Here is a 16,342-nt window from a genome sequence, read left to right as displayed (position 1 = left end):
AAAATGTTTTTCAATAAGTAACTATTTCTCGGAAAAGTTTCGAGAGTTTGGTTTATTTTAAATCCAAGGTTCTTTTCTCGAAAAATTTCGCCGAAAATACGATTGTAGGTTTTTCTATTCTGATGTTATTATAGAAATTTTGAAAGGGCGGCGTAAGAACCAAAAAATCAGTCGTTTGAACAGTACATATTTCAGAAAATGTACAACCGTGATTTCCAAAATGGACCACCAGGGATCCAAGGGAAACTCGACTGGGGTCAGAACTCATGAAATTTCTTTTTCCAGTCCATAATTTTCATAAATTTCCATGAAATATCATGTTCCAGTCCATGATTCTCATAAATTTCCATGAAATATCATGTTCCAGTCCATAATTCTCATCACTTTCCATGAAATATCATGTTCCAGTCCATAATTCTCATAAAATCCATGAAATATCATTTTCTAGTCTATAATTCTCATCACTTTCCATGAAATATCATGTTCCAGTCCATAATTCTCATAAATTTCCATGAAATATCATGTTCCAGTCCATAATTCTCATCACTTTCCATGAAATATCATGTTCCAGTCCATAATTCTCATAAAATCCATGAAATATCATTTTCTAGTCCATAATTCTCATCACTTTCCATGAAATATCATGTTCCAGTCCATAATTCTCATAAATTTCCATGAAATATCATGTTCCAGTCCATAATTCTCATCACTTTCCATGAAATATCATGTTCCAGTCCATAATTCTCATAAAATCCATGAAATATCATTTTCTAGTCTATAATTCTCATCACTTTCCATGAAATATCATGTTCCAGTCCATAATTCTCATAAATTTCCATGAAATATCATGTTCCAGTCCATAATTCTCATCACTTTCCATGAAATATCATGTTCCAGTCCATAATTCTCATAAAATCCATGAAATATCATTTTCTAGTCCATAATTCTCATCACTTTCCATGAAATATCATTTTCCAGTCCATAATTCTCATAAATTTCCATGAAATATCATGTTCCAGTCCATAATTCTCATCACTTTCCATGAAATATCATGTTCCAGTCCATAATTCTCATAAAATCCATGAAATATCATTTTCTAGTCTATAATTCTCATCACTTTCCATGAAATATCATGTTCCAGTCCATAATTCTCATAAATTTCCATGAAATATCATGTTCCAGTCCATAATTCTCATCACTTTCCATGAAATATCATGTTCCAGTCCATAATTCTCATAAATTTCCATGAAATATCATGTTCCAGTCCATAATTCTCATCACGTTTCATGAAATATCATTATCCAGTCCATAATTCTCATAAAATCCATGAAATATCATTTTCTAGTCCATAATTCTCATAAATTTCTATGAAATATCATGTTCCAGTCCATAATTCTCATCACTTTTCATGAAATATCATGTTCCAGTCCATAATTCTCATAAATTTTCATGAAATATCATGTTCCAGTCCATAATTCTCATCACTTTTCATGAAATATCATGTTCCAGTCCATAATTCTCATCACTTTTCATGAAATATCATGTTCCAGTCTATAATTGTCATAAATTTCCATGAAATATCATGTTCCAGTCTATAATTCTCATCACTTTTCATGAAATATCATTATCCAGTCCATAATTCTCATCACTTTTCATGAAATATAATTTTCTAGTCCATAATTCTCATAAATTTCTATGAAATATCATGTTCCAGTCTATAATTCTCATAAATTTCCATGAAATATCATGTTCCAGTCCATAATTCTCATCACTTTTCATGAAATGACATGTTCCAGTCCATAATTCTCATCACTTTTCATGAAATATCATGTTCCAGTCCATAATTCTCATAAATTTCCATGAAATATCATGTCCCAGTCTATAATTCTCATCACTTTTCATGAAATGACATGTTCCAGTCCATAATTCTCATAAATTTCCATGAAATATCATGTTCCAGTCTATAATTGTCATAAATTTCCATGAAATATCATGTTCCAGTCTATAATTCTCATCACTTTTCATGAAATATCATTATCCAGTCCATAATTCTCATCACTTTTCATGAAATATAATTTTCTAGTCCATATTTCTCATCACTTTCCATGAAATATCATGTTCCAGTCCATAATTCTCATAAATTTCCATGAAATATCATGTTCCAGTCTATAATTCTCATCACTTTTCATGAAATATCATTATCCAGTCAATAATTCTCATAAAATCCATGAAATATCATTTTCTAGTCCATAATTCTCATAAATTTCTATGAAATATCATGTTCCAGTCCATAATTCTCATCACTTTTCATGAAATATCATGTTCCAGTCCATAATTCTCATAAAATCCATGAAATATCATTTTCTAGTCTATAATTCTCATCACTTTCCATGAAATATCATGTTCCAGTCCATAATTCTCATCACTTTTCATGAAATATCATGTTCCAGTCCATAATTCTCATAAATTTCCATGAAATATCATGTTCCAGTCCATAATTCTCATCACTTTTCATGAAATATCATGTTCCAGTCCATAATTCTCATCACTTTTCATGAAATATCATGTTCCAGTCCATAACTCTCATAAATTTCCATGAAATATCATGTTCCAGTCCATGATTCTCATAAATTTCCATGAAATATCATGTTCCAGTCCATAATTCTCATAAATTTCTATGAAATATCATTATCCAGTCCATAATTCTCATAAATTTCCATGAAATATCATGTTCCAGTCCATGATTCTCATAAATTTCCATGAAATATCATGTTCCAGTCCATAATTCTCATAAATTTCTATGAAATATCATGTTCCAGTCCATAATTCTCATAAATTTCCATGAAATATCATGTTCCAGTCTATAATTCTCATCACTTTTCATGAAATATCATGTTCCAGTCCATAACTCTCATAAATTTCCATGAAATATCATGTTCCAGTCCATGATTCTCATAAATTTCCATGAAATATCATGTTCCAGTCCATAATTCTCATAAATTTCTATGAAATATCATTATCCAGTCCATAATTCTCATCACTTTTCATGAAATATCATGTTCCAATCCATAATTCTCATAAATTTCCATGAAATATCATGTCCCAGTCTATAATTCTCATCACTTTTCATGAAATGACATGTTCCAGTCCATAATTCTCATCACTTTTCATGAAATGACATGTTCCAGTCCATAATTCTCATCACTTTTCATGAAATGACATGTTCCAGTCCATAATTCTCATAAATTTCCATGAAATATCATGTTCCAGTCTATAATTCTCATCACTTTTCATGAAATATCATGTTCCAGTCCATAATTCTCATAAATTTCCATGAAATATCATGTTCCAGTCCATAATTCTCATCACTTTTCATGAAATGACATGTTCCAGTCCATAATTCTCATCACTTTTCATGAAATGACATGTTCCAGTCCATAATTCTCATCACTTTTCATGAAATGACATGTTCCAGTCCATAATTCTCATCACTTTTCATGAAATGACATGTTCCAGTCCATAATTCTCATCACTTTTCATGAAATGACATGTTCCAGTCCATAATTCTCATCACTTTTCATGAAATATCATGTTCCAGTCCATAATTCTCATAAATTTCCATGAAATATCATGTCCCAGTCTATAATTCTCATCACTTTTCATGAAATGACATGTTCCAGTCCATAATTCTCATCACTTTTCATGAAATGACATGTTCCAGTCCATAATTCTCATCACTTTTCATTAAATGACATGTTCCAGTCCATAATTCTCATCACTTTTCATGAAATGACATGTTCCAGTCCATAATTCTCATAAATTAGAAAGTTTATGAAATTTTGGGGGATTGTTTGGGGGTGTATAGGGAAGGTAAATCCAAGTTTTCGAATTAATGTAGCCTGTGCTCGAGTGGAAGTGGCCGAAAAACCATAATCTAACAATAGATTTTTCAAACCATTTCTTCATTTCGAGAAATTTGACGTATTTTCAAATGCCTGTATCTTCGGAATTATACAGTCAAAAAAGTAATGTGACTAGTAAAATTTGAAGAGAATTTAATGCTGATTCCGAAAATAGAATAAAAGAAAACCTTACGACGCACAGTTTTTGAGATAACTTCGCCATAGCAGGATAACTGCTATACTGTTGAGAGCTTGAGAAATCGGATTTTGTGACGTTTCGATTTTTCCTTATAACTTGCAAACAGTTCGTTCTACAGCGTTGCGGTTGTGCTTAAATTGAAGCTAAATAACTGCTCTATGACTTCCTCGTGGGATCAATAATTTAGCTAATATTTCGTGCAAAAGACGGCCAAAACATAAATTTTCAAATTTTTGGAAAAAAATGGCAAACTTTAAAGAGCTGTATCTCGGGAACTATTAGACCTACAGAGCTGCAGTTGGTCTTAAACGATAGCGACTCTCATCTACTTTAAAAAAGTATATAGTATCTTTTGCGGTAGGATGCACAGTTTGGGAGTTATAAGCCAAAAACTGAAACAAGTCCGAAAAAATCGTGGTTTTTCGGCCATCCCCATTCGAGGACAGGCTAGATTTATTCGAAAACTTGGATTTAACTTTCCTATACACCCCCCAACAATCCCCCAAAATTTCATTAACTTTCTAATTTTGTCCAGGAGACCACAATATTTTCGACATGACCGCTGGACTATGATGACATGAAAATAATGTTTAACAATCCGTAATTTTCACGGGGACAACCTGTACAATCTAAAGATAGCAATTTTTGTTTTTTCTTTTTTTTTAACTCGATAAAATTTATCGTTTAGAAGATATTTAGATTTTTAGATCGTTGTACTTGCCGAGTAAACGGTTTGTCATAAAGAAACATTCCGAAAAAAATTATCACAAATTGTAATTAAATAATGAATTTTGAATTTAATGATATTATCTAATTTATATAGCGAGAGTTCTTGCTCATATCTCAATTAGGAGCAGAGTATTTTTGTCCTTTGAACCACTAAATCAACCTTTTTAAATTATCGTTTTATTTATGAAAATTTGTTGTCTCCGATGATATTTTTTCCAAAAACAAAAACAAAATAAATTTAATCTAATTATATTTATCGTGTTATTAGTAAATTTATTATTTATAAATTGAAATATTTTTCATATGGTATTAAAAAGACTGGTCCCGATAAAATAAAAGATTCGGAATAGTCAAAACGAACTCAGAACTTCTTATTTTTTGTTATAATTATTTGATAATGAAATAAACAAATTTTAAATTGAATCTATGGAAAGTGCTGAGGCAATCGAATCATTATTTTATCTCGTTAACTTGCTACAACCGAATATTAAATCATAAAACGTAAATAGACGAGTAAAACGTACTTGCCTGTAAGTGCGTTTGGTTTAAACGGGCTACCAGACCTGTACTGACCCCTTTTTGTACACAATTCGTTTTTCATTCATCTTCTTCTTTGATAACTTGTTCAATACAGTTTTTTAGTCTAAATAACTGTCCTGCTTCTCTTATCCCAGTCCATTCTTTAATATTCTTCAACCAAGAGGCTCGTTTCCTCCCAATTCCACTACGATCTTCAAATTTACCCATCATAATCAACTGGAGGATACTAAGTGTTCCAAATAAGCTATTTTTATGCATTTAATGTTATCCACCAACCACAACCAGTTTTTAATCAATTCAAAACAGGAATTTGTAGTGTTGTCAACCTAATAGAAACTTTACTACACCGTGACTATCAAAACCATGTTTCATCTAAGTAAATTATGAGTCTATTAGAACTTCGATAGTCTTTTATCTGACGCAAATGTCGTAATTTATGAATTGAATAAATCTCACTTGGCCGCGCCACTGCTTATCGCAGGGATACTTCAAAGAAATCGTGTACATACGCCTTCCGACAGCTTCGGCCAATGGAAATGCATTTATATTTACGATTCGATGTTTTCGTTGGTAAATAGTGAAAATGATTAGTCCACGTGGACTGACTGTGAATTCTATACGGGGAGTAAACATTATTTTTCATTCATATTTATGAAATATTGATTAATGGTTCAGCTTCACAGTTTTTCATTTTTTTTAGCAGTTATTAATAAAGTATTAGGCACGGAATCAATTCAAAACAGGAATTTGTAGTGTTGTCAACCTAATAGAAACTTTACTACACCGTGACTATTAAAACTATGTTTTATCTAGATAAATTATGTGTCTATTAGAACTTCGATAGTCTTTTAATTGACGCAAATATCGTAATTTATGAATTGAATAAATCTCACTTGGCCGCGCCACTGCTTATCGCAACGATATTTCAAAGAAATCGTGTACATACGCCTTTAGACAGCAACGGCCAATGGAAATGCATTTATATTTACGATTCGATGTTTTCGTTGGTAAATAGTGGAGATGATGAGTCCACGTGGACTGACTGTGAATTCTATACGGGGAGTAAACATTATTTTTCATTCATATTTATGAAATATTGATTAATGGTTCAGCTTCACAGTTTTTCATTTTTTTTAGCAGTTATTAATAAAGTATTAGGCACGGAATCAATTCAAAACAGGAATTTGTAGTGTTGTCAACCTAATAGAAACTTTACTACACCGTGACTATTAAAACTATGTTTTATCTAGATAAATTATGTGTCTATTAGAACTTCGATAGTCTTTTAATTGACGCAAATATCGTAATTTATGAATTGAATAAATCTCACTTGGCCGCGCCACTGCTTATCGCAACGATATTTCAAAGAAATCGTGTACATACGCCTTCCGACAGCAACGGCCAATGGAAATGCATTTATATTTACGATTCGATGTTTTCGTTGGTAAATAGTGGAGATGATGAGTCCACGTGGACTGACTGTGAATTCTATACGGGGAGTAAACATTATTTTTCATTCATATTTATGAAATATTGATTAATGGTTCAGCTTCACAGTTTTTAATTTTTTTAATAGTTATTAATAAAGTATTAGGCACGAAATCAATTCAAAACAGGAATTTGTAGTATTGTCAACCTAATAGAAACTTTACTACACCGTGACTATCAAAACCATGTTTCATCTAAGTAAATTATGTGTCTATTAGAACTTCGATAGTCTTTTATCTGACGCAAATGTCGTAATTTATGAATTGAATAAATCTCACTTGGCCGCGCCACTGCTTATCGCAACGATATTTCAAAGAAATCGTGTACATACGCCTTTAGACAGCAACGGCCAATGGAAATGCATTTATATTTACGATTCGATGTTTTCGTTGGTAAATAGTGGAGATGATGAGTCCACGTGGACTGACTGTGAATTCTATACGGGGAGTAAACATTATTTTTTATTCATATTTATGAAATTTTGATTAATGGTTTAGCTTCACAGTTTTTCATTTTTTTAGCAGTTATTAATAAAGTATTAGGCACGAAATCAATTCAAAACAGGAATTTGTAGTATTGTCAACCTAATAGAAACTTTACTACACCGTGACTATCAAAACCATGTTTCATCTAAGTAAATTATGTGTCTATTAGAACTTCGATAGTCTTTTATCTGACGCAAATGTCGTAATTTATGAATTGAATAAATCTCACTTGGCCGTGCCACTGCTTATCGCAACGATATTTCAAAGAAATCGTGTACATACGCCTTCCGATAACTTCGGCCAATGGAAATGCATTTATATTTACGATTCGATGTTTTCGTTGGTAAATAGTGGAGATGATGAGTCCACGTGGACTGACTGTGAATTCTATACGGGGAGTAAACATTATTTTTTATTCATATTTATGAAATTTTGATTAATGGTTCAGCTTCACAGTTTTTCATTTTTTTAGCAGTTATTAATAAAGTATTAGGCACGAAATCAATTCAAAACAGGAATTTGTAGTATTGTCAACCTAATAGAAACTTTACTACACCGTGACTATTAAAACTATGTTTTATCTAGATAAATTATGTGTCTATTAGAACTTCGATAGTCTTTTAATTGACGCAAATATCGTAATTTATGAATTGAATAAATCTCACTTGGCCGCGCCACTGCTTATCGCAACGATATTTCAAAGAAATCGTGTACATACGCCTTCCGACAGCAACGGCCAATGGAAATGCATTTATATTTACGATTCGATGTTTTCGTTGGTAAATAGTGGAGATGATGAGTCCACGTGGACTGACTGTGAATTATTTTTTATTCATATTTATGAAATATTGATTAATGGTTAATTTAACACTATAATTGGGAAAATATTCGGTACGAGCTGGCAACAGCGCAAAGCGAGACATAAAAACAAAATTGTTAAAGTCTGACAATAGATATTGATAAGAAAGACAAATTTTTCTAATGGATTTTATTGTGATTGAAATAGTTTTTTGCATATTTATTAATCAATTACTGAGTCACTACGCATTATTAGCGATAAAAAAGGAATTTCCTTGTTTATTGAACCAATTCATTCAATTCCAAATTATTCTGTTTATCAGTTTAACTTCGGCCAGTGAAATATCGAGTTCGGCGACGTCGGAAAAAGTTATAATATTGCTGCCAAATATACAAATAGATTTAGGACAAAAAAAAATATATATTCGTGATAAATCGTTTCGAAATGTGCGTGAATAAATTCGAAAAATCGTGTGCAGAAATAGCTGCTCGTTTTTTGATAAGATAACGATTTTATTTTTATTACAATCAATTTATTAATAATTAGATACTCTGTCATCGGCGAATTTTTTTCTCAAGTGTGGACGTGCCCGATCAAATTCAGTATTTTTGTCAACATCTACAGTGTGTTGCGTGAATTTATAAGAATGGCTGTAAGTGCTTTAGCTGCGGGAATCGGCGCCGGTTTGGCTTATCTAAGTTGTGTCTTGTGTTGTAAAGGTATGGAACATTGTAGACATCAAAAAATGACAGGTAATTCTTCTTTTACTGTGATCGCTTTAGTTAACATATGTCTTAAATCTAAGAGTGTGTCGTATCTACGGTTATTGCGATTCTAATCGAGATAATCGAGCAATTATAACTCGATTTAATTTCAATAAGTACAACCCGAGGCGACGAGGATAAAGCAAAACCGAGGATGGTCACGCTCACACCTGGTATGATCTAGAGAGGGCGGTAGGTGCTTGGAAAATATGTTTCAAGTTTGAACAACTACCTAAATGTCACTCTACCTAACCTACAAGTTTGATATTCGTCAATTCTTACTCAACATCCAATGTTTCGAATTCGATTTGTTTTGATATATGACAATAGTCCGGTGAAATTAGACCAAAAAATAAGAGTGAAGCTAAATAAATTACAGTCAAGCTGAAAATCGATGAAATTGTTTAAAATATAATAATTAAAAGTGAAATTTGAAAGTTTCCCATCAATCCAATTTGAGAAAAAAAAAGTTATTCAAGGTCAAAGACGAAAAAAAAGAGTTTTTCGCGATTTTCAGCGAAACGGTAAGTTTTATCAAAAAAATACTTAAGACGAAAATTGTAGATCATAAAATTATCTACAAAAAACGTATCAATACTTTTTTTTGTACGAGTCACCGTTTCTGAGATATAATGTTGTAAAAGCTGTAATCATCATAATATTATGTACACGTTTCCAGGTAGTGTATTTAACGTGGTTTCTTCAGAAGGCCTATTCCACGGGCTTAGTGCCATCATGTCTCATTAGAAATTATTACAAAATAATGGAAATTAGCATCGTAAAAGCGATTTAAATTAAAAAAAAGTTGTGAAATTACACTGTCTGATACGCGTTTCGATAACCAAATTATCGTCTTCAGAGTCTGAAGGTAAAAAAAATCGATAAAATTGTTTAAAATATAATTAAAAGTGTAATTTGAAAGTTTCCCATCAATCCAATTTGAGAAAAAAAAAGTTATTCAAGGTCAAAGACGAAAAAAAAGAGTTTTTGACGATTTTCAGCGAAACGGTAAGTTTTATCAAAAAAATACTTTAGACGAAAATTGTAGATCATAAAATTATCTACAAAAAACGTATCAATACTTTTTTTTGTACGAGTCACCGTTTCTGAGATATAATGTTGTAAAAGCTGTAATCATCATAATATTATGTACACGTTTCCAGGTAGTGTATTTAACGTGGTTTCTCCAGAAGGCCTATTCCACGAGTTTATTGCCATCATGTCTCATTAGAAATTATTACAAAATATTGGAAATTAGCATCGTAAAAGCGATTTAAATTAAAAAAAAGTTGTGAAATTACACTGTCTGATACGCGTTTCGATAACCAAATTATCGTCTTCAGTCTGAAGGTAAAAAAAATCGATAAAATTGTTTAAAATATAATTAAAAGTGTAATTTGAAAGTTTCCCATCAATCCAATTTGAGAAAAAAAAAGTTATTCAAGGTCAAAGACGAAAAAAAAGAGTTTTTGACGATTTTCAGCGAAACGGTAAGTTTTATCAAAAAAATACTTCAGACGAAAATTGTAGATCATAAAATTATCTACAAAAAACGTATCAATACTTTTTTTTGTACGAGTCACCGTTTCTGAGATATAATGTTGTAAAAGCTGTAATCATCATAATATTATGTACACGTTTCCAGGTAGTGTATTTAACGTGGTTTCTCCAGAAGGCCTATTCCACGAGTTTATTGCCATCATGTCTCATTAGAAATTATTACAAAATAATGGAAATTAGCATCGTAAAAGCGATTTAAATTAAAAAAAAGTTGTGAAATTACACTGTCTGATACGCGTTTCGATAACCAAATTATCGTCTTCAGAGTCTGAAGGTAAAAAAAATCGATAAAATTGTTTAAAATATAATTAAAAGTGTAATTTGAAAGTTTCCCATCAATCCAATTTGAGAAAAAAAAAGTTATTCAAGGTCAAAGACGAAAAAAAAGAGTTTTTGACGATTTTCAGCGAAACGGTAAGTTTTATCAAAAAAATACTTCAGACGAAAATTGTAGATCATAAAATTATCTACAAAAAACGTATCAATACTTTTTTTTGTACGAGTCACCGTTTCTGAGATATAATGTTGTAAAAGCTGTAATCATCATAATATTATGTACACGTTTCCAGGTAGTGTATTTAACGTGGTTTCTTCAGAAGGCCTATTCCACGGGCTTAGTGCCATCATGTCTCATTAGAAATTATTACAAAATAATGGAAATTAGCATCGTAAAAGCGATTTAAATTAAAAAAAAGTTGTGAAATTACACTGTCTGATACGCGTTTCGATAACCAAATTATCGTCTTCAGAGTCTGAAGGTAAAAAAAATCGATAAAATTGTTTAAAATATAATTAAAAGTGTAATTTGAAAGTTTCCCATCAATCCAATTTGAGAAAAAAAAAGTTATTCAAGGTCAAAGACGAAAAAAAAGAGTTTTTGACGATTTTCAGCGAAACGGTAAGTTTTATCAAAAAAATACTTTAGACGAAAATTGTAGATCATAAAATTATCTACAAAAAACGTATCAATACTTTTTTTTGTACGAGTCACCGTTTCTGAGATATAATGTTGTAAAAGCTGTAATCATCATAATATTATGTACACGTTTCCAGGTAGTGTATTTAACGTGGTTTCTTCAGAAGGCCTATTCCACGGGCTTAGTGCCATCATGTCTCATTAGAAATTATTACAAAATAATGGAAATTAGCATCGTAAAAGCGATTTAAATTAAAAAAAAGTTGTGAAATTACACTGTCTGATACGCGTTTCGATAACCAAATTATCGTCTTCAGAGTCTGAAGGTAAAAAAAATCGATAAAATTGTTTAAAATATAATTAAAAGTGTAATTTGAAAGTTTCCCATCAATCCAATTTGAGAAAAAAAAAGTTATTCAAGGTCAAAGACGAAAAAAAAGAGTTTTTGACGATTTTCAGCGAAACGGTAAGTTTTATCAAAAAAATACTTCAGACGAAAATTGTAGATCATAAAATTATCTACAAAAAACGTATCAATACTTTTTTTTGTACGAGTCACCGTTTCTGAGATATAATGTTGTAAAAGCTGTAATCATCATAATATTATGTACACGTTTCCAGGTAGTGTATTTAACGTGGTTTCTTCAGAAGGCCTATTCCACGGGCTTAGTGCCATCATGTCTCATTAGAAATTATTACAAAATAATGGAAATTAGCATCGTAAAAGCGATTTAAATTAAAAAAAAGTTTGAAATTACACTGTCTGATACGCGTTTCGATAACCAAATTATCGTCTTCAGAGTCTGAAGGTAAAAAAAATCGATAAAATTGTTTAAAATATAATTAAAAGTGTAATTTGAAAGTTTCCCATCAATCCAATTTGAGAAAAAAAAAGTTATTCAAGGTCAAAGACGAAAAAAAAGAGTTTTTGACGATTTTCAGCGAAACGGTAAGTTTTATCAAAAAAATACTTCAGACGAAAATTGTAGATCATAAAATTATCTACAAAAAACGTATCAATACTTTTTTTTGTACGAGTCACCGTTTCTGAGATATAATGTTGTAAAAGCTGTAATCATCATAATATTATGTACACGTTTCCAGGTAGTGTATTTAACGTGGTTTCTTCAGAAGGCCTATTCCACGGGCTTAGTGCCATCATGTCTCATTAGAAATTATTACAAAATAATGGAAATTAGCATCGTAAAAGCGATTTAAATTAAAAAAAAGTTGTGAAATTACACTGTCTGATACGCGTTTCGATAACCAAATTATCGTCTTCAGAGTCTGAAGGTAAAAAAAATCGATAAAATTGTTTAAAATATAATTAAAAGTGTAATTTGAAAGTTTCCCATCAATCCAATTTGAGAAAAAAAATGTTATTCAAGGTCAAAGACGAAAAAAAAGAGTTTTTGACGATTTTCAGCGAAACGGTAAGTTTTATCAAAAAAATACTTCAGACGAAAATTGTAGATCATAAAATTATCTACAAAAAACGTATCAATACTTTTTTTTGTACGAGTCACCGTTTCTGAGATATAATGTTGTAAAAGCTGTAATCATCATAATATTATGTACACGTTTCCAGGTAGTGTATTTAACGTGGTTTCTTCAGAAGGCCTATTCCACGGGCTTAGTGCCATCATGTCTCATTAGAAATTATTACAAAATAATGGAAATTAGCATCGTAAAAGCGATTTAAATTAAAAAAAAGTTGTGAAATTACACTGTCTGATACGCGTTTCGATAACCAAATTATCGTCTTCAGAGTCTGAAGGTAAAAAAAATCGATAAAATTGTTTAAAATATAATTAAAAGAGTAATTTGAAAGTTTCCCATCAATCTAATTTGAGAAAAAAAATGTTATTCAAGGTCAAAGACGAAAAAAAAAAGTTTTTGACGATTTTCAGCGAAACGGTAAGTTTTATCAAAAAAATACTTTAGACGAAAATTGTAGATCATAAAATTATCTACAAAAAGCGTATTAATACTTTTTTTCCTACGAGTCATCGTTTCTGAGATATAACAATTCGAAAAATTGTAATCCTCAAAAAATGCAACTCCAACTGAAAAAACTATTTTCTTCTTAAATCCAGGAAAAACTCAACATAAATCTATTCATAAAAAAGCTTATATACTTTTGGAAAGTGATAAAATCTGCATTTTACAGGATAGGTAGAATAACAATTTTGAAAATGTTTGAAAAACAAGATTTAGTAGTTAAAAATACTAAAAGTAAAAAAAAATAATTTCAATTGGCTTGTTTTTCTCCAACCTCAGTTGCTGCTAATCAACATCTTTTTCGGGCATATTAACAAGTTCAAATCTGGCTTGGTTATCAGCTAGACCCTACAGATTGGGGCTGGAGTTGAACAACAATACGTTAGAACCCGTTCAAACTTCAATTTCACTGCCGAACACAATTTTTCGCAACTGCGTAAGGGATGTAGGGCTAAATGTGGTTGCAAAAAGTTTTGTACACCTTGTCAAGGCTCTAATATTGAATCACTAACAGTGGAGGATCCGTTTGATTCCAACGAGGCTACAATTTGAAAATTACAACTCGAACCATTAAATTTCACAACTTTTTTTTAATTTAAATCGCTTTTATGATGCTAATTTCCATTATTTTGTAATAATTTCAAATCAAACATGATTGTAATAAACTCGTAGAATAGGCCTTCTGGGGAAAACACCACCTGGAAACGTGTACATAATATTATGATAATTACAGCTTTTACAACATTATATCTCAGAAACGGTGACTCGTACAAAAAAAAGTATTAATACGTTTTTGGTAGATAATTTCATGATCTACAATTTTTGTCTGAGGTATTTTTTTGATAAAACTCACCGTTTTGCTGTAAATCACGAAACATATATGGAATAATGTACTTGGCAACCATCATGTTGTAAAAACCTGCCACGAGGAATAATTAAGGGTATGATTTTCAATAGAAATGGCAATTCGTTCCTTAAAAAGTCTAAATATCTTTCTTCATCAACTGCCTCATTAATAGAATGACCCATAGATAAACTGTTTACCTTCAGACTCTGAAGACGATAACTTGGTTATCGAAACGCGTATCAAACAGTCTTATTTCACAACTTTTTTTTAATTTAAATCGCTTTTATGATGCCAATTTCCTTTATTTTGTAATAATTTTAAATTAAATATGATTGCAATAAACGCGTGTACATAATATTATGATTACAGCTTTTACAACCTTATATCTCAGAAACGGTAGCTCATAGGAAAAAAAGTATTAATACGTTTTTTGTAGATAATTTTCTGATCTACAATTTTCGTCTGAAGTATTTTTTTGATAAAACTTACCGTTTCGCTGAAAATCGCGAAAAACTCTTTTTTTTTTCGTCTTTGACCTTGAATAACATTTTTTTTCTCATATGGGAATGATGGGAAACTTTCGAATTTCACTTTTAATTATATTTTAAACAATTTTACTGATTTTTTTTACCTTCAGTCACTGAAAACAATAACTTGGTTATCGAAACGCGTATCAGACAGTGTAATTGTTATTGTTGGTGTAGTATTGGTGTAAACAGTGTATTCATTATAACAGATGCTTCTACTTAATTCCTACGCGATAATTCCCAAAGTATCAGCTGACGATCTTTCCGGCTGACTTATATATTTATTCACTATTACATATAAGCTAATATCAATAAAATTTTCATTTGAGAGGAAATCTGTGTAAATATAAATGTTCGAGGTGACACTTGACGTTCTGTATTCATTTACATATCGAAAGTTGCGTTTTGAATGTTCCATGTAGTGAAAGTGACAGTTCTGTACTGCAAAACACTTTCGGGACGCTCTGGAGTAGACAACTTCAATGTTGACAGTTGACAGTTTCACTTCGATGATTTTGCATAACCTTAAAGCTTATATAGATGACTCAATAACAAACAAGATCGACAAAATACTTTTCTGATGCATTCTACTAATTATCTCTTAAGAGTAACTTTCCGTTGCTGGCTCCCGGACTATAACAACTTCCTTATAACAACAAATGATGCTTTAACAATTTGACGTAATACAGATATTGGACTACTGCCAAATAAATATGAAATGCACTGTTCTGTTGAAACTAGAACACCTGAAGGACAAGGACAAGGACACGTGTAACACTCAGTTAAATAAAATGATTTATTTTTATACCTAAGAGGTAACGATAAGGTTAATAAACGTCGCATTCGACGCATAGCGTGGTTAGCGTTCGCCAACAAGTTTATTCGGTTTTCTGTCAATTTATTAGTTTATGACAAGTTTATTTTCAACTTATAAAGCGATTTCGGTTGTTGTTTTAAACATAACAAGTTCTATATTGTACAGTGGTACTTTGTTTAGTTTCCTTTTACAAAATACGAGATTTTTTAATAGTGAAACATTTACTTCCGGATATACCGGAAGTGGCCATTATCTCAGGAAGGTTGACAGATATCGAACCGTGGATAACTTTGTTCGATTGATCTATCTTTGTCGCTCTCTATCTCTGTGAAAAAAGTACGCAAATGCATTAGTTTCGCGAAAAAATCAATAGATAAAATGAAAATTTAGTGATTTTTGTTAGGTTAGGTTAGGTTTTTTGATAAAAATGATGCATTTGTATATTTTTTTCACAGAAACTCTTCCGCGCATGCGTCGATCAACATGTCTTTTCACATTGTTATAATTTGTCAAAAAAAAGAGATATTGGGAACCAAATATATACCCTGTATTTTAGCATCGGTTATAGGACTTGCAAAAAAATTGAAAAAATTCGTAAGTTTCATCGTTTTCATGTTATTCGTGATTGAAATTTCCATTTTGACGTCAAATTTTCGTGATATTTCAAATCACTCTCGGAATGCCAAATCAGTATGTTTCATAAAAAAAACATGTTCATTTTAAATTTAGATATTCAAAGTTACGTAAACTCCCATCAAGCTGAAAATC

The 16,342-nt window shown here is 31.1% G+C and overlaps 1 protein-coding gene across 7 annotated transcripts in view; it reads left to right on the top strand.

Moving 5' to 3' along the window:
• Window positions 1-16,342, top strand: part of LOC130895668 (uncharacterized) — a 28,717-nt gene that overhangs the window by 8,798 nt on the left and 3,577 nt on the right. The window contains exon 1 of one of the 7 annotated variants that reach the window (XM_057803117.1): window positions 8,279-8,894. The exons of 5 other annotated variants lie outside the window; for them this stretch is intronic. In XM_057803117.1, coding sequence (XP_057659100.1) covers window positions 8,789-8,894 — 106 coding nt within the window. In that variant the 5' untranslated portion in view covers window positions 8,279-8,788. Of the gene's footprint in view, window positions 1-8,278; window positions 8,895-16,342 lie in introns of those variants that run through there. One more of the 7 variants, XM_057803120.1, reaches the window with a different exon arrangement.

The sequence above is a fragment of the Diorhabda carinulata genome, chromosome 6 (assembly GCF_026250575.1).
Source record: "Diorhabda carinulata isolate Delta chromosome 6, icDioCari1.1, whole genome shotgun sequence".
Taxonomy (NCBI): domain Eukaryota; kingdom Metazoa; phylum Arthropoda; class Insecta; order Coleoptera; family Chrysomelidae; genus Diorhabda; species Diorhabda carinulata.
Note: the sequence above shows the minus strand (reverse complement) of the source record. Positions and strands in the feature narration are given on the sequence as shown.